The 18,766-nt window shown below is 43.5% G+C and overlaps 1 protein-coding gene across 2 annotated transcripts in view; it reads left to right on the forward strand.

The window, feature by feature from the left end:
* The first annotated feature begins 5,233 nt into the window (after positions 1–5,233).
* Positions 5,234–18,766, forward strand: part of Nrde2 (NRDE-2, necessary for RNA interference, domain containing) — a 40,078-nt gene continuing 26,545 nt past the window's right edge. For both annotated transcript variants that reach the window (XM_027419100.2, XM_027419101.2), the window contains exons 1-3: positions 5,234–5,390; positions 12,729–12,837; positions 13,809–14,042. In XM_027419100.2, the coding sequence (XP_027274901.1) occupies positions 5,327–5,390; positions 12,729–12,837; positions 13,809–14,042 (407 nt within the window). In that variant the 5' untranslated portion in view covers positions 5,234–5,326. The remainder of the gene's footprint in view (positions 5,391–12,728; positions 12,838–13,808; positions 14,043–18,766) is intronic.

Below are 18,766 nucleotides of genomic sequence, written 5' to 3' on the forward strand. Positions count from 1 at the left end.
TTGTTTCTCTTCTTTCACCACATAGGTTCCAGGGATTGAACTCAGGTTAGCAGGCTTGGTGGCAAGCACCCTTACCCACTGAGCCATCTCATTGGCCCCAAAAGATACTTTTGATGACTTTTCATCATACTTTTGCCTAGCTCTCTCTCTCATGGCCACTGTGGCTGTCTCCTTCACTAAATTCCAGCCTGTCCATCTGCCATTCACCCCTCTGCAACTTCTTATTCACCCCCACACTCTCCCCTTCCCCTTCATGTATCTTCTTCCAGCTTCAGAGACGTTCAGAGGTGAACAGGCAGACACAAGCAATTGAGAAGAGGCCAGAGAACAGAAGCCTGCCAGGTGATCGTGAGTTTTCTTTCCCTGCCTCAAACCACAGAGACGCTTAAGAAGTGGCTGAACAGCACACCCTCTGCCTGTAGCCACGATACCCATAAAGCCAAGTGGTGATCCGAAACCATTTCTGGTTTATGTTGAGAAATCCCTGTCACATGCCCTGGAAATACCCAGAGTTTACTGATGGAAACCGGAGTAATCACAAGTGGTGTGTTCTCACACCCTTTGTGGTGGTTTTAATGCCGAAAAGAATATTTAGGGGCTGGAGAGATGGTGCAACATTTTAGAGCGCTGACTGCTCTTCCAGAGGATCTGGGTTCAATTCCCAGCACCCAAATGACAGCTCACAACTGTCTGTAACTCCAGTTCCAGGGTATTTTGCATTCTCACACATATTTGCAGGCAGACCACCAATGTACATAAAATAAAAATAGAGTTTAAAAATACTTAAAACTTCCCTTAATTTTTTTTTTTTTTGAGACAGGGTTTCTCTGTGTAGCCCTGGCTGTCCTGGAACTCAGAGATCTGCCTGCCTCTGCCTCCTGAGTGCTGGGTTTAAAGGTGTGTGCCTCCATGCCCTGCTCAAAACTTCACTTTTAGTTTAACAGAATAGTAAATTTTGCAAAGGTCTAACAGACACAGCGGTAGCTAATTAGTCCATGGCCAGTTTGTGTGGTACATATAGCTTTCACCCTTACAAATGTTGAAAAAATAGAAGTATTAATATTTCATGGCATTTGAAAAAATTTTGAGATAGGGACTTTTTATGAATCACTAGACCAGGCTAGTTTTCTAAAAAAATGCTTTAAAAAATGGTTACACACTTATGAAAATATCACTGTAATCCAGAAACAGAACACTTCTATGACTCCCTTGCTATCCTGGAACTCTTTATGTAGATGAAGTTGGCCTCAAACTCACAGAGATCTGCCTGTCTCTGCCTCCAGATTACTGGGATTAAAGGCATAAGTCACCATGCCCAGTACATTTGAAAATGTACAAAATTAACTTTCAGTATAGTTGCAACAGAGACTGGAAATCCTGCTTGGTCTCCAGTATTTCCATGTTATCCTTTCCCAAAAAACTGTGCTGTCCTTTGGGTTAAGTGATCAACATTCAAGTGGGGCTGGAGAGAAGGCTCAGTGGTTAAGAGCACTTGCTGTTTTGTTTTTTTAAGTGTTTCTGTTTTTTCAATATAGAGTTTCTCTGTGTATTCCTGGCTGTCCTAGAACTCACACTATAGACCAGGCTGGCTTCAAACTCAGAGATCCTCCTGCCTCTGCCTCCTGAGTCCTGGGATTAAAGGCTTGTACCACCACCTTGGGTATTTGCTGTTCTCACAGAGGACCCAGGTTAGGTTCCCAGCACCCATATGGTGGCTGACAACTGCGAGGAAACACATAGTGAACATATATGTGCAGGCAATACACTCATACACATGAAACAATGATCACCATTTTCAATATATCAGTGGTGATATATTATTTATGATTTATTAAAGCTTGCCTGAGGATTCAGAAAGCAAAGTCAGCCACAACCCATAGAAGCCAGGCACATACCTTTAATCCCAGCAGCCAGAAGCTACGAGGTGGTGGCACACACCTTTAATCCTAGGACTCAGGATTAAGAGGTAGACAGATCTCTCTGAGTTCTAGGCCACCCAGGGATACAAGGGATTGAATCAGTCTAAAAGAGTAACAGATCATACGCCTTTATCCCAGCACTAGAGGAGTATAAAGACAGAAGCAGGGTCTTCAGTATTCAGTAGGAGGCATTCATTTTCCAGTCACGCTGAGGAAAGGTTACAGTTTGAGGCTTGGTAAGAGCTCATGGAGACAGGACCAGCCTATTCAGCCTGAGGTAGAGGTAAGAGGCTAGCAGGCAGCTGTTTAGCTTTTCTGATATTCAGCTTGAAGTTTGAACCCCAATATCAGTCACTGGGTCATTTATTATTTAGTGTTATGTCAAAACAATTTAAAAATACTTCTGTTTTCTTTCTCAGTGAGAAGGATGGAACCTGTGACCACTCACTTGCTAGGCAAAGACACTACTACTGAGCTACACACCCTGCCCTCATTCATTCTTTTTGTTTGTTTTGAGCCAGGCTGTACTTGAAGGCACATCAATTCTCGTCTCTGTCTCCTGAGTGTTGGGATTATAGGCATCAGCTACCAGACCTGGCTCATTGTTTCAAAATGCTTTTAACAAAACATATGATTACACACTTATGAAAGTATCACCAAATCAAGAAACAGAACATGTTTATAACTCCCCAAGGATTCCCCATGCCTGTGTAGAATACCCTACTGAGCTCCATTCTGTCATTATATATGATTGTAAGTATTTTCTTTAACTTTTTAAAGCATTTTTTCGAGACAGAGTTTCTCTGTATAGCTTTGTAGACCAGGCTGGCCTGAACTCACAGAGATCTGCCTGCCTCTGCCTCCCCAGTGCTGGGATTAAAGGCGTGCACCACCACTCCCAGCTGAATATAAGTATTTTCTAAGATTTTGCGTAAATAGAATCTTACAATAAGTACTTTTGGTGTCTAGCTTACTTTACAGCATTCTGATTTTGAGATTCACAGTGCTGTTTTATCAGCAGTTTATTCCTTTCTACAAATTTTTAAATATTTATGAGTGTGAGTACTTTGACTATATGTAAGTATGTCACTATGTTGGTGCCTAGTGCCTGAGGGGAACAGAAAAGAAAAATAGATACCCTGGAACTAGAGTTACAATGGTTGTGAGCCACCATGTGGGTGATAGGAACCAACCCCAGGTCCTCTGCAAGGGCAACAGGTGCACTTACCCATCGAAACACTTACCCTCTCCTGCCCCATTACAGTTACTTTTACTTTCAATTGAGGAAAAGGCAAGAGACTGCAGAGTTTGAGCCTTGCTACACAGTGAGATTTATCTAAAAAAACAAAAAACCAAAGACAAAACCAGAAGAAGGGCTGGTGAGATGTTTCAGTGATCATCAGATCTTGCCATGCAAGCCTAATAACCTGAGTTTGATTCCTCCAACCTACAAAAATGATGGAAAAAACGAACTGCTCCACAAAGTTGTCCTTTAATCACCACACATGAACCATGACATGCATGCTCCCTCATCTTACACAAACACACACACATACACACACACACACACAACGCACACACACATCCCTCCCAGAAAACAAAACTCCAGGGATCTATATCAGTGACTTGATTATATACTTTAAGTCATTCTTATGAAGACTTGCTTATGAGGTCTCTGACGTGTTTGTAAATACACAAATACCCACTCTGCCAAGATTCCCTATTACCAATACATTATCATGGGTTTTTTAAAAAAAAATCTGAAGCTTTTCACATTTAATTCTTATTTTTCTGAGCAGAAAGAGATGAAGTGTTGGGAAAAAGACTGTTACCAGCCCAGTTCCCTCAAGTGAAGGCAGATACTGTCCTAATCAATGAGGTAATTTACTGCCTGAGATTTGACAGAGTCATAGATGCAGATATGTAACTATATGAGGGGATTCTGCTGCCTTCCTCTTCCAAGTACTTTTAGGAACCTGAAAACTTGAAGGACGTTTGTCTTGGACACACACAGTATAAATATTATGAAGGATGCTGCTTAGAAAGCTATCCATCCGTCCCTTGGTTAGATGGTTAGATTCACAGCTCTGGGTTTAATTTTTTTTTCTTTATTGCTGTTGTGGGGCATGCTCATGCAACCCAGCATACTTGGAGGTCAGAAGACAACTTTGTGGAGTCTGGATACAACTCAGGTAGCCATGCTTGCTTGGCAAGTAACTTTATCATCTGTGCCATCTTGTTGACCTCTTCCCCTCCAACCTGTTCTTTTTAAAAAGGGAAATGTCAAAAATAATTTATAAATATATAATTATACACATAAGAGAAATATAAAGATGTATAAATAGGCAAGTACATGTGTTTACTATAAAAAGACCTTTATTGGGATATTGAATTATTCTGTAGTCCTAGGTCATTTATTTATTTATATTATTAGCAATACTTTTTATGTTTTGTTTTTTTCTAGACGGAGTTTCTCTGTGTAACAGTCCAGGCTATCCTGGAACTAGCTTATGTAGACCAGGATGGCCTCAAAGTCACAGAGAGATTTGCTTGCTTCCCAAGATTAAAAGTATGCACCACCACTGCTCAGCCCCAGAATTCTTAGGGTATTTAAAACAGCTACTTAAATTTGGATCGCTCACATTTTGCCACGTAGCTTATTACATCTCACAGAAAAGCTAACTCCCCCCCCCCCCACAGGTTCTCTGTAGTTCTGGCGTGTGCCACTACACCCAGTTTAAAGCTAACTTCTCTTAAGTGCTTTTCATGGTGAAAACATGCAATCTACATCTACAATCTACATTGTATACACACAGGCAAACATAATCTCAGTATCTTTTTTTTTTTTTTTTTTTTTTTTTTTTTTGAGACAGGGTTTCTCTGTGTAGCTTTGGAGCCTATCCTGGCACTCGCTCTGTAGACCAGGCTGGCCTCGAACTTACAGAGATTCGCCTGCCTCTGCCTCCCGAGTGCTGGGATTAAAGGCGTGTGCCACCAATGTCCGGCTCTAATCTCAGTATCTTGCAGATGAAGAAACCAAAGTTTACAGAACTTGATTACTCTGACCCAGTTTACATGTGGCAGTATGAGTTTAGGGATTGAGCTGGAATTCCAGTTTCCACTTTTTTTTTTTTTGCTCTGAATTTCCTCTTCCGGTTCCTGCTTTTGCAGCTTTCACTGAAGACCAGGGCATCAACTACCGGGAAACTGTCCTTCCCTGTCTCATCCTTACCCCTCCTCCCGTCTGCACCCGGCAGGTCTCCGCCCCGCCTTGCCCAGGGGTTAAGTCCCAGCGGAGTGCAGGGAGAACCACATTTCCCAGAGTGCATCGCGAGGCAGAGTCGTCCAACCAGCGCTCTCCAGGCGGCGCCATTTCTGTGGAGGGAGTGGCGGTGCGGCCTGTGAACATGGCGCTGTTCCCGGCCTTTGCGGGCTTAAGTGAGGCCTCCGGTGGTGGGCCATCCAGGAAAGGTAAGCACCCAAAAAGAGTCGAAAGAGACGATCGATATTATTAATGGCAGATTTCCGGGCCCGGGTCTTGGCCTTGGACTGGGATTTGTTTATCCATTTGTATCCCAGAGTTCTCCGCGGCGCTGCAAAGCCTTCTGGGTCTTGTCTGAAGTGTGGGTCTAAAGGCTCTTTCAGGCACTAAGGTGGTCGAGTTAGGTAAGGGCGAGCAGAGACTAGGGTGAGGTCTTGGGTCTGGGGCTAACAGTACCATATTTCTGGACCTCCTTCTCCTAGGAGCTGCAATGATCCAGCTGCATTACCCAGAGAAACCCATTCAAACGCTTGTAATCGTGGTTAGCGAAATTCTGGTTTTTCTTTACTAAAACCGTAACCCTCAAGATAAGTCTCAAACTGGTCTGTTCGGTTGTAGCACACTTAATTGTCAGCACAGGTCCAAAATGTAGAAGTGTTCAATAAATGTGTCTGGAATGTGTGGGCGGATAATGCAACGTGTTGCATGAACGAAACTAAAAACCAACAGTGTAAGGTAGAATGCAACAAATGCTGTAGGTGAGCCACAATTAACTACATCATAAAGTGGAACCTTCCAAGGTTTTGTAGGAGTTAACTTTGGAATGGTTTTCAGGAAGGTAGGATTTGGACAGATATGAGCATTCAGGGACCTTCAAAGGCCCATGGGAGAGAGAATCAGAAGACTTATTTAGATAAATGTAAACACAACTACCATTCGAAATGAAGTTACCTGGTGGATAAGCTCGTAAAATACATTTAATACTAAGAGTGTAAGATCCAGTTTGAAGGGCTGGGCTAGGTGGCACACACCTTTAATGTCAGCATTTGGGAGGCAGAGACAGGTGGATGTATTTTAGTTCTAGGCCTGCTTAGTCTACATAGAGAGTTCAGGCCAGCCAAGTATAGATACACAGAGAAAACTTGTTTCGAAAAACCAAACCAAACCAAAACAAAACAAAAAACCACACACACACATGCACACTCGCTCGAGTGCTCACACAACAACAAAACCAACAAGAAAATTAACTCAAGGTGTCTCAACCTTTTACAATTGGGTTTTCTTGTCAGGATCCAAAAGAAGACAGAATTCTCATTGTGTTTTTCTTTCCTAGACAGGGCCTCACTATGTAGCCCTGCCTGGCCTGGAACTCACAGAGATCTGCCTCCCTAATGCTGGGATTACAGCAAGTGCCAGCATGCCCAGGCACATTGCGTTTTCCACATGTGCCCTTTAGCTTTCTTTCATTATAAAAGTTTCTCCTGATCTCATATTTTCTCAGGTGATTTATTTGTTGAGGGAAGTGGTTATTTGTCCTGAGGCTGTTTCCCAACAAATCTTCATGTAACATGCTCCTTTACTGTTTCCTGTAAACAATGTAATTTTTTGTTGTTGAAGACAGCATGTTTGGAGTGCTGCATGGATGATATTAAACCATTTGATTTCAGTGATACTAAGACTGTCCAGTGAATTCATGTTTCCAATGCTCATCTCTTGGGAAGTTGCCCATCAATTGTACTTTAAGTTTTTTTATTTGTCTGCATGTATACCTGTGTACCATGTTTGTGCCCAGTGCTCTTGGAGGCCAGATGAGGGCATCAGATCCCCTGGGACTGAAGTTACAGATGGTTCTGAGTCTCTGTGGGGGTGCTGGAAATCAAATCTGGTTCCTCTGAAGAGTAGCCAGTGCTCTTTATTACTGAGCCATCTCTCTAGCCTCTCCATCACATTTTTATCTAATACTTTTGTGGTGATGATGTTTTTTATTTTCCTGTGATAGGGTATCACTGTGGGACCCAGACTGGCCTCCAACTTTTAATCTTGAATGAACAAAAGAGACTCAAAAAGCATAGGTTCTTCTGACTCTAGAACTTGCACTAGGAACTGTATTTATTTATTTATTTATTTATTATTACAGTGTTGGGGGTCTTGTGATTTAAATATTATCTTTGCAGTTCCTGGGCTGCTTCATAGGATAGGGCAACTCCTAGGAAAGCGTCTGCTGTTGCTATCTTGAGTGCCATTCTCAGTTCTGTTTGCCGGTGCTTTTTGTATGAGTGAGTTTGCACTCCCAGCTTCTTTGCCAGTTGGGGTTCTGATCAAAATGAAGAACTTGGCTTATTAAAAGAACAAACATCTTCATTAATATCCTTGCTAATTTATTTGTATCATCTGCCCTAGAAATACCGTCTGAAAGGTCACCCTGGAGTGGTGGCCACTCACCTCTGAGTTCACTTAAACAGACTAGAAGCCAGTGATAACTTTGCTAGGACAAGTTACAGAAATGGATGTTGAACTTGGATATGTTATCCAGTCACAGTTCAAGACCTGTTTTTAAAGTTTGAGCTTATGCATGACAAGGTGTGCTCCTCTGCCCATGGTGGGACTGAACAAAAGTGACGGAGAAGTAGAGTGCCATAGTAAATTCACCACAGAGGCATTTGAGGGTTGAGCCCTTGGTGATGGGCCATTACCTTTGTTCATTTCTGATTTCCCTGAAGTTGTAGGTGCTGTGGGTCCCAGCAGTAGCTAGGCAGGAGGCTTTTGTGCGGGACATTTCCCTCTCTTCCTTTCTTACCTGTGTGTATGTGCCAGGCTCTCAGCAAGTTTTAAGCTGAGATTTCTGTGCTGACCTCCAGGGACAAAAGGGTTTCCACTTCTCCCTCTTCTGCTCCAGAGGCTTGCTTTCCTGCTGCTCTTCTTCTGTAGTACATTACACCCTGCTTAGTGACCTAAGTACATATATAATATATTATCCCTTACTAGTGATCTAAGTGTACATATGTTACACCCTGCTTAGTGATCTAAGTACATATATAATATCCCTTACTCAGTGATCTAAGTTTACATATGTTATACCCTGCTTAGTGATGTAAGTACACACTTGATTTCTGTCAAACACAATAACTTATGAGGTTGTAAGTAGTCATTGAAAGGACTTAGCAATCTGAGTAACAAAATATCTTTTAATGTTAGATATCTCTGTCCCGGATTCTGTGTAACTAAAATTGAACCTCACAACTCAGGTGTGTTACGTGACAGGCAAGGGTATGACCAGGTATAATCATTGTGTGAGCAGATGCTGTTTTGTCTGTCACTGTCTCCCCAGTACCTGAAATGGTGCCTGGATATGTGTCGGGTCTTCAGTAATGCACTGACTAAATACACAGTTACTGTGAAGAATGGTGGATTGTATGCTGGCTGCACTTTATACATTGAGCGGACTTCTGGAGGAGGTTAGATCTGTTGGAAAGAAGATGAAGATAGACTTCATGTCCTGAATGTGTTTTATTTATCCAATAGATGTTTATTGAGTCTACAGCACTATAATAGGAGTTAGGAAGGTGTATCGGAGTGAGTGGTCATGGCTCCCATCTTCAGGCTGCTTGTTGTTTGTAAGAGTTGGGCAGGAGGAGGTGCTTGGAGCTGGGAATGAGGATGGAAGACTTGCAAACCACTTGGTGTGTTTGTTTGACTGGAAGAATGTGTATGTATGGACATATGTGTGTATGTACACATGCAATATTACATGTATATGGACATATATAATATTATGTGAATATGGGTGTTTTGTCTGCATGTATGTCTGTATCACTTGCATGCCTGCTGCCCTCAGACGCTATAGGAGGCTGTCAGATTCCTTGGAATTGGAGTTGCACATGGTTGTGAGTTGCCGTGTGGGTACTGGGAGTCAAACTGGGATTCTCTGGAAGGGCAGCTGGTGCTCTGAACCATTGAGCCATTTCTCCAGTCTTTTTTTTTTTTTTTAAATATATTTTTTATTGGCCAGTTTTTTTTTTTTTAAATGGACCTCAAAAATCACAGAGATCCATCTGCCTCTGTCTTCTGAGCTGTTATTGAAGGCACAGGCCATGCTCTCCTTAATAGGATTTGAGCTGTCTTAGAATATTGTAGGGAGAGATAATGAAGTCATAGTTTGTAGTTGCCCTACAGTCTTATGTATCTGGCGGGAGAGTTTAGTTACGTACAGAGTAGTTCCATGATATGGTGGAGAGCCTGGTCATGTGGCTCAGCTCCGTAGGCCACAGTTGTCCAAAGTGCCCGACCCTCTGAACACTCAGTCAGGGCATCCCTGCTGTTTTTGTTCTGCGTGTTAAACTTCTCTGAGAGATTTTGTTTTACAATTTCCTTGGTTAAAAAAAGTTCAGAATCTGGACAGAGTGATGGAAGCATCTCCCCAATGCTTTCAGTATTGTTGTTTCTAACATTTCTTGTGTATTCAGTTAAGAATACACAGCCTGCCAGAGGAAAATACCTTTTGCCTTTTGAGATGACGGTCACACCGAGGGCCTCTGGTGGTCTGAATTCATAACCCAAGAGTTTCAGTTCTTTAGAAAGGACTTCTCAGAGGTTGCATGTGGGAGACCCTCTGCCTTGTCCTGAGGAAGTCTGCCTGGCGGGTGCTCTCTGAAGGCCTTTGGAGAGTCCCGTGCTTTGCTTTGTGTTGGGGCTTGTGTTTCTTTACATTTCTTCCTCTGCTGTCACTGTTCAGAGTGTCGGTGGTGTGAAGATCCGCTGGGATGCTCTGAGAACATCGCTCCCTGCATACTGTTTGTTCCATCTTTCCCCTCTTTTCCATTGTTTATGATGGAATCTGATTGCTGTGGAAATATTCTGATCTCAGTGAGCAACAAGGACTATTTTCGCTTAGCTCTTGCCAGGAATGAGGCCCAAGGGAAAGGAACCAGTCTCAGAAGGAACATGGAAACAGGAGGAGAAAGATTGCATGAGCAGTTGGTTAGTATTTACTAGATAGGACCTTACAAATGACTTACTCCCTTTGAGCCCCATTCCCACATCTGTAAAGTACTGGTGTAGCCCTGCTGTAGAGCTAGCTTATGGGAGTTGAAAGATATAAAGGCCACACATGCTTGTCTTGGTGTTGGCCTACTGTGGGCACTTCCATTAGTTTCTCCTCCATTTTTCCCCTGTGCTTTTTACTATTCCTTTTCTCCTTCGGAATCTTCTTGTCCTCATTCCCTGCTTTCCTACAAATATTTGTTGGACACCTGCTATATGCCAAGCATTGCCCTAGCTGCTGGAAATATGGCTGTGCATTATTACGCAAAGCACCCATCTTCAGGGAGCTTGTCTGTCTCTTTTCGTTAACATGCCGTTACCATGTGGGACTAGATTCCAGAATATATAAAGAACCTGTGGAACTCAATAATACGAGGACCCTATTTAAAAATGGGTAAGGGATTTGAACAGCTATTTCTTCAGAGATGACCCATGAATGGCTAATATGTGAGTAAAAAGATGTTGACCTTATTGTCATAAGGGAAATGGAAACAGAGCCACAATGAAATGATATTCCACCTGCTAGGATGATGATAATTGGAAAAACAGCCAGAAGTGTTGTTTATTTGCACAGAAATGGAATCCTCACATGCTGCTGATGGGACTTGAATGATGCAACTATTTGGTAAAATATAGTCTGGCAGTTCCTTGGAATGCTGACAGGGTTTATGATATGACCCAGCAATTGTCTAAATATCCACCCTGGAGAAATGAAAGCATTCACGGAGAACTTGTACATGTAAGTTCTTAGAAGCATTGTTATAATAGCCACAGAAAAGAAATAACCTTAAGTGTCTGCTGGCTGTTGAATAGACACAATGAGTAAGGCACATCACCAGATTCCATATATTTGTCAGTAAAAACGAACAATGTAAAGCTACATGACTGTAGCTTGAATGAACCTTGCAAACCAGTTACAAAACACTACATAGTGTAGGAACTGTACTAAACAGGCAGATAGTTCCGTTGAAGCAGAAAGTAGGTAATGGTTATATAAAGCTGAGGAGGAAGGCAAGGGGCATGGGCGAGGAGCAGTGACTTGAAGTCAGGGCTGTTTGTCACAGGATGATGAAGATGTAGTTACAGAGGTGGCTGCACACTCGTAAGTATACTCAAAGCTGGTGTACTTGCTAAAGGATGAATCTTATGATGTGCCAATTCTGCCTCAGTAACCCTGGAAGTCTCAGCTGCCTTCCTCCCTTTCGTGTGCAGGCCTTTTGCATTCTGTACATTTGAGGGAACAGAACACAACACAGACCTCTCTGGGGACTCCTCCACATGCCATCCCATGTCTGTTTTCCTTCCAATTCACAGTTAAGGCTTAGAAAGTTAGAAAGGATTCTGCAGAGTTGTAAATTAAGAGATGTAGAAACAGTTCATTGTTAAGTTAGAGGACAGAGAAATGTCTGGGCTGGTGAAGGCATTTATCGACAAGTCTGATGACCAGAGTTCCATCTCCCAGCCCTGCATGATGGAAAGAACTAACATGTAAACTGACCCCCCCACTAAATAAATAATGCAGTAAAGATTATTTAAAAGGGAGTGGGGAGCTGGAGAGATGGCTCGGAGGTTAAGAGTACTGGTTGCTCTTCCAGAGGACTGAGGTTAAATTCCCAGCACCCACATGGCAACTTACATTTATCTGTAACTCCAGTTCCAGAGGATTTGACATCCTCATACAGACATACATGCAGGCAAGACACCAATGCATATAAAGTAAAAATAAATAAATTATTAAAAAAGAAGTTAGAAGTTATAGATAAGCCAAAGATTTTAAACATTTAATTACACAAGTCAGAAGTAATCATTATTGTTTATAAATTTTAATATTAAAGTTTGATATTTTTTGTTGTTGTTATTGCTGTTTGGTGGTTTTTTGAGACAGGGTTTCTCTGTGTTGCCCTGGCTGTCCTGGAACTTGCTCTGTAGCCCAGGCTGGCCTCGAACTCTCAGAGATTTGACTGCCTCTATCTCCTGAGTGCTGTGTAGCTCAGGCTGGACTTGATCTCATGGTCCTTGTCTCCCATGTGGTGGGGTTACAGGCATGTACTGCTATGGATGACTGACTTTCTAACTTTTAGGAGTTTCTAAATGGACTCTGAGGGCTATTGAGATGGCGCAGCAGGTAAAGGCATTTGCTGCCAAACCTGACAACCTGAGTTTGATCCTTGGGACCCACGTGGTGGAAAGAGAGAACTGACTTTCTTAGACCGGTTGCGTTGACATCTTGTTACCTTTTAGGCCACATTGGGTATGTGGCTTTTGTTTAAGCAACAGTCCAATATTGCAAGAGGTTTCAGTGTTAAATAAATATTTTAAATGTGTTAATACCCCATGCCCTGTGAAATAAAATTTTTATGGATTCCTCTTGGTTTCTGTGGACTGCCAAAGATATTGGCTGATAATGGCTGTAAATTCAGATGATAGCTGGTAGGATGGGCGGTTTCCTGGTCTAGAAGGCCTATGACAGTAATGGCATCCATCTTTTCTCTCTCTTGCATGTGCAGAATTAGACTGGCTGAGCAACCCAAGCTTTTGTGTTGGAAGTCTAACGGCTCTGAGCCAACAAGCGGAAGAGGTCACAGCCCTTGCTTCTGGAGGGTCACCACTGACAAGGTACTTGTTTGACGGGGAGTTAGCCTTGTGTACTGTCCATAGCCTCACTGATGCTCCCTAGAAAAGCCTGAGATGAAAGAAATGAATAGAGTTCGTCCTTCTGCTCAGTGACAGGTGACCTGTGACCCACCATCTTCCCTCACCTAACTCCTGTGCATTCTTCTCCCCAGCCCCTTTGTATAGCAGTGGCAAAGGTACATGACACAGTTATTGCCTATAATTAGGCCATGAGGGAAATTGCATCACTGTAACTCTCCAGTAACTTCAGTGAACTCATTAGTGACCTTTAGAATATTGTTAATTTGGATATTTCTTTAGTTTCATTTTCAACACTTAGATAAAAATAGCCGATATAAGATAACAGAGGCTAAAATCTCCTGAGCTCATCGGGGAGCTGGAAGACACACATCCTCCCTGGCTGTGAAGGAAGGTTTTGTAGACCATTGGACTGAGAAATGCACGTTCACAAATAGAGACTAGATGGCCCCATTAATGTGGTGAAAACCTCACACTTCACAGTCCACATCCACGGAAGCCTCTGGAAGTGGTAGAGGCCATGACCAGGACGGCATTTGTAAGTGGTACAGTTCTGAGGAAGAAGAGCTTTGTCACCTTTACACAGAAGGGCCACAACTACAGTTAAACCATTTTTCCTCTAGGATGTCCACTGGGCTAATAACCGTCCTCTAGCAATGTTGCCATACAGTTTGCTAGAGTGACTGGTAGGTGTCAGCTGTGCACACAGGAAAGCACGATTTTAGACAGTGTTAGGAGAGTGTCCTCACCTCTTCTGACTTTGGGTTCAATCCTAACGTCTCTAAGGTGAGTTTGATCCCGGAAGGTATCGTGTCATGTATGGGCTAGTAGTGAGCGTGTGTCAGTGCTCATGCTTCTCTGTACATTATTTCTACGTGTGTGATTTCCCCCTGCTTCTCTTTTGACAATGATCCCAACGTTGATTTTTCCAACAGGAGTCCTCTGAAGTCAGAGCTCTCAGATGATAGTGACACTAGCAAGACACTCACGCAGATAAGCAGAAGAAAGAAGAAGGAGAAAAAGAAGAGAAGGAAACATCAGCACCGCAAGAAGACTAAGAGAAGGCACGAGCGGTCCAGCAGCAGCGGCTCTGAGTCAGACACAGATTCCGGGAAGGACAGGTCTTCCAGAAGCACCAAGGACAGGCAGAAGGAAGCCGAGAAACCCAGGTGAGCACTGCTCTCAGCTTCAGTGGTGTTTTAAGTGCAGTGGTTCTTTCTTGATTGTTGCCCCATTTGGACGTTTAATGGCTCTGTAATCAGTTGATCAAAAGAGAGGCCTGCTGTGGAGGAGGCCACCAGCCTTGAACTCCAGACACGACTGCCTCCATCTCTCAAGTGGTAGGATTATTGGTGCATGCCACCACACCTGGCTTGATTCTGGAATGTGGCATATGTGCCACTAATTGGTATGCGGTCCATACACTGTGGAGTGGCAGGTTCCACACTTAGAGAGGAACAAAAGTTCTGCCTCCCTTGCCTCAGGGTGTTCTGTCATTCCTGTGTACACGCATGTACTCACAGTTGTGTGGTGGAATATTATTTTCAGGTGTGTGACTTTTGTTTATGCTGCATTTGTTTAACTCGGTGAAGCTGTGATTCTTGGTCTGTCTAAAACACCTGATAGTCTAATAATGAGCTGAACGGCCAATAGCGAGGCAGGAGCAAGGCTAGGCAGGGCTGGCAGGCAGAGAGCATTAACGGAAGGAGAAACAGGGGAAGAGGAGGAACAAGGGAACAAGGAGAGGAGAATGCCGGGAGCCAGCCAGCAGTCCATCTTACTCCATGAGTAGGAGTAAGATGACAGAAGTAAGAACGGGGAAAGCCCAGAGGGAAAGGTAGATAGATGGGTTAAGAAAAGCTGGCTAGAAACAAGCCAAGCTAAGGCCGGGCACTCGTAATTAAGAATAAGCCTTCGTGTGTGATTTATTTGGGAGCAGGATGGTGGGCCCCTCAGAAAAGCCTAAAAGGGCACAAGAGCAAAAACATTTCAAACAATACAGTTGAGAGTGTAGGCCATGGTTCAGGGAAGGCACAGCAGCAGGACCAGCGGGTCAGAGAGGGAGATGCCTGGAGCTGCTTGGTTCCCTGCTCCTTTGCCTTTGGTCCAGGGCTCAGGCCAGGAAATAGTGCCGTTCAGTTTTCAGGCGAGTCTTCCCACCTCAGAGGACCTGGTCAAGACAGTGGCTCCCAGGTATTCCAAGAGGCTACTCAGATCATCTAGATGATTCCATACAGTTGTGTCAGGAGGCTTGTCTCTTGGGAGGTTCTAGATCTTGTCGATTGTCAGTCAGTATTAAATACCTGAATTATTTAACTTTTTTTCTTGTGTGTTTTAAAAGAGAGATTACACTTTTTTTTTTCTCAGTGGTACACAGTAAGAACATAGTACCATTTTTTTATTGCATTTTTTTGCATATCTTTGGGGTTTGCTTTTATCGTGTACTTGGGAGCCCTGCTGATGTTAGAGAGAACTCTGTGGTTGAGAACCTGTTTCCATCAGAGGCCAACACTGGCGGCAATGTCAGTGACCACAGGCTCAGGAGAGCTGACTCGCCTATCAGACTGTAGCTTAGGGGCTGTTTCTCCCACCAGTGCTTGCCGTAGGAGGGAGGAATGAAGGCATCTAGCAAAAAGGTTGAGAATGCACTAAGTTTTGGAGGGCAGGGGTCATGGCTGCCTTGCTGACTGCTGTTTTTCTTTCCTTCATCCCTTGACATAGGGCCTGGTACTGGGAATTTTTTGCTGTACAAATAATTGAGTGTAGTATCTTTTATTTTTTTTTAAAGATTTATTTATGGGGCTGGAGAGGTGGCTCAGTGGTTAAGAGCACTGGCTGCTCTTCCAGAGGACCTGGGTTCAATTCCATTCACCCACATGGCAGCTCACAACTGTCTGTAACTCCAGTTCCAGGGGACCTGACACCCTCATACGGGCAGGCAAAACACTAATGTTCATGAAATAAAAATAAGTAAAATTAAAAAAAGATTTATTTATTTATTTATTTATTTATTATGTACACAACATCCTGCCACCATGTATGCCTGCAGGCCAGTAGAGGGCACCAGATCTCATTACAGATGGTTGTGAGCCACCATGTGGTTGCTGGGAATTTAACTCAGGCCCTCTGGAAGAGCAGTCAGTGTTCCTAACCTCTGAGTCTTCTCTCCAGCCCCATATCTTTTACTTTTTCTGTATGCCTATATGAGTACATGTTTGTACGTGTGTAAAGGTCAGAGGTCAGTCTTAGGTGTTGTTCTTCAGGCACTACCCATCTCCTTGTTGCTGGCTGATTTGTTTGTTTATCATCATACTTGGTTCTAAAGATTTCTTTCTTTGAATTTTATGTGTGTGTGTTTGCCTGAATTTGTGTATTTGCACCACATGCCTGCCTGATACCTGTGGAAGTCAGAAGAGGGCATTAGATCCTTCGGAACTTGAGTTATAGATGGCTGTGAGCTGCCATGTGGGTGTTGGGAACCAAACTCTGCAAGAGCAGCCAGTGCTCTTAACCACTGAGCCATCTCTCCAGTCCCCCATGATAACTTGAAAATTTGTTAATTTCAGCCTTTGATTGACCATGTCCAAGAAAGTCTTTACAGCACATTGTTGTAGCTGTTTTGTTTGTTTGTTTGTTTGTTTGCTTTTTTGTCTCTTTTGAGACTTGTTCTTATGTAGCCCAGGCTAACTCCTGCTTCCATCTGCTAAGTGTAGATCTCACAGGCCTGCACACCACATCCAGCTTCAGATCCTGATGACGTTGCTGTTGTTATTTGAATTATTGATGTAGGGTTTCTCCTCTGTCACTGTCCTCTTCATCCTTAGAGATTGGTCTCTCACAGAACCTGGAGCTCACTGGCCAGCTGGACTGTCTGATCAGTGAGCTCCAGGGGCCCTCCTGTGTGTCTCTCAGCACTGGGGTTAGAGGAGTGTGCGCCTGTTCCCGGTGTGTTATGTGGGTGCTGGGGACCGAAGTCAGGTTTCATGCGTTTGCAGCAAGCATTTTACTCACTGGGATATCTCCCCATTTCCCAGATAGATTTTTTTTTTGGTCATTTAATGAATAATTTTAGTAAGATAAAAGATTGTTTTACTTTCTCTTTTGTTTTCTTGCCAACTTCTTTAGTCTGGTTCTGGGGAAGCTGACCTGGAAGAAGTGTTTGTTTCCACATAGTAAGGACTAAGATATTAGTGAATTGTAAATGGCTTTCCATGATGTCAGGAAGGTGGGTTCATGGAGGGTAGCATACCATGTGGGACTCTACTTTAGGGGATCGAGGGACAGACTCCCCAGAGGCGACAGCCACTAATTGACCTTTGTTTACTGGGGTGAGTTCTTCAGCACAATGTGGAGGTGGCCCCTTGTGCACAGCTGAGACCACACCCCACATCGGGCTTCCTAACTGCAGTCCTGGGAAGAGATGAAAGCTTATTTTCTCCCCAGAGGCGGCTGCTGCCACCCTGTGTGCGTGTCCTCCGGGTTGATGGTCCTTCCTTTGTGGATGCATTTGCTCATTTCCAACAGGGTTGCCCTCCTTTTGTTTCCCCTAAGGGTTTTGTAGAGAAACTCACTGCTGTCCTGCAGGCAGTTATGATTTCCTTCACTGTGTGTTTTAACCCAAGGCTTGCCATTCAACAGTTACTTAGTGAGGAGCTGTTTTGTGTCATTGAAATACCATCCCCTTAGATTCCTTGTCAAGAAAGATCTAGAAGTCTCCAGAATCTTTAACTGTCTCTGGGCAGAGCTACAAAACAAAGTCTGTAGCCTTATGAACTCATTTCTTCAGAGGAAAAAAGATGTTAGAGGCCAGAAAAACCTTTCTTTCCACCCTTCACTCCTAGGAGGTGGTTACATTGATTTGTGTCTGGGCTGAACACCTGCCAGTCCACACATGGGATCCAAGACACAAGATAGGGTCTTCTCTTACTGGGAGCTGTCATCATTTTGCCCTTTCTGTAGGAGGCCCAGATGTGCATAAAGCCAGGATGAAGAATCTGAGGCCATGCCACAGTGGTACTGGAGATGCAGCAAGTCAGAGTCGTGGCATGTCTTAGGGTTTCTAGTCTAGAGACACTATGACCACGGCAACTTTCGTAAAGGAAAACATTTAATTCAAGCTAGCTTACAGTTCAGAGGTTTAGTCCATTGTCATCTTGGTGGGACATGGTGACAGGCAGGCAGACACGGTGCTGGAGAAGGAGCTGAGAGTTCTACATCTTGATCTTCAGGCAACAGGAAGTGAACTGAGACACTGGGCATGGCTTGAGCATATATGAGACCTCAAAGCCTACCTCCACAGTGACACACTTCTGATAAGTCCACACCTCCTAATAGTGCCACTCCCTATGGGCCAAGCATTCAAACACATGTGTCTGTGGGGGCTATTCCTATTCAAACCACCACATGATAATTTCTTTTTTTTTTTTAAGTACTCACTTGTAATGAAATGTTAGAAGACTTTTAAAATAAGTTAGCTGAGGTCAGGGCAGCGCACTTTAATGTAAAGGCTTTTCACCTTGACCATGTGGTTGAGTCCTTTGCCAAGTGCTCTAAAATGTCTTAGAGCAGGAATAATTTTGTGTATTTGCAGTTGTCATTGTGGTGGCTTGAATGGGAATGCCCTCCACAGGCTCATATTTAAGTACTTGGTCCCCAGCTGGTGAAATTGTTTAGGAAGGATTAGAAGCTGTGACTGTGTTGGAAGACACATGTCACTGGGGGTGGGCTTTAAGTTTCTAAAGCTCTCTCTCTTTCTCTGCCTCATGGTCCTTCCTTCCTTCCTTCCTTCCTTCCTTCCTTCCTTCCTTCCTTCCTTCCTTCCTTCCTTCCTTCCTTCCTTCTAAAAGATTTGTTTGTTTATTCTGTGTACAGTATTCTGCCTGTGTGTATGCCT

This window comes from Cricetulus griseus, chromosome 5 (assembly GCF_003668045.3).
Source record: "Cricetulus griseus strain 17A/GY chromosome 5, alternate assembly CriGri-PICRH-1.0, whole genome shotgun sequence".
In the NCBI taxonomy this organism is placed as follows: domain Eukaryota; kingdom Metazoa; phylum Chordata; class Mammalia; order Rodentia; family Cricetidae; genus Cricetulus; species Cricetulus griseus.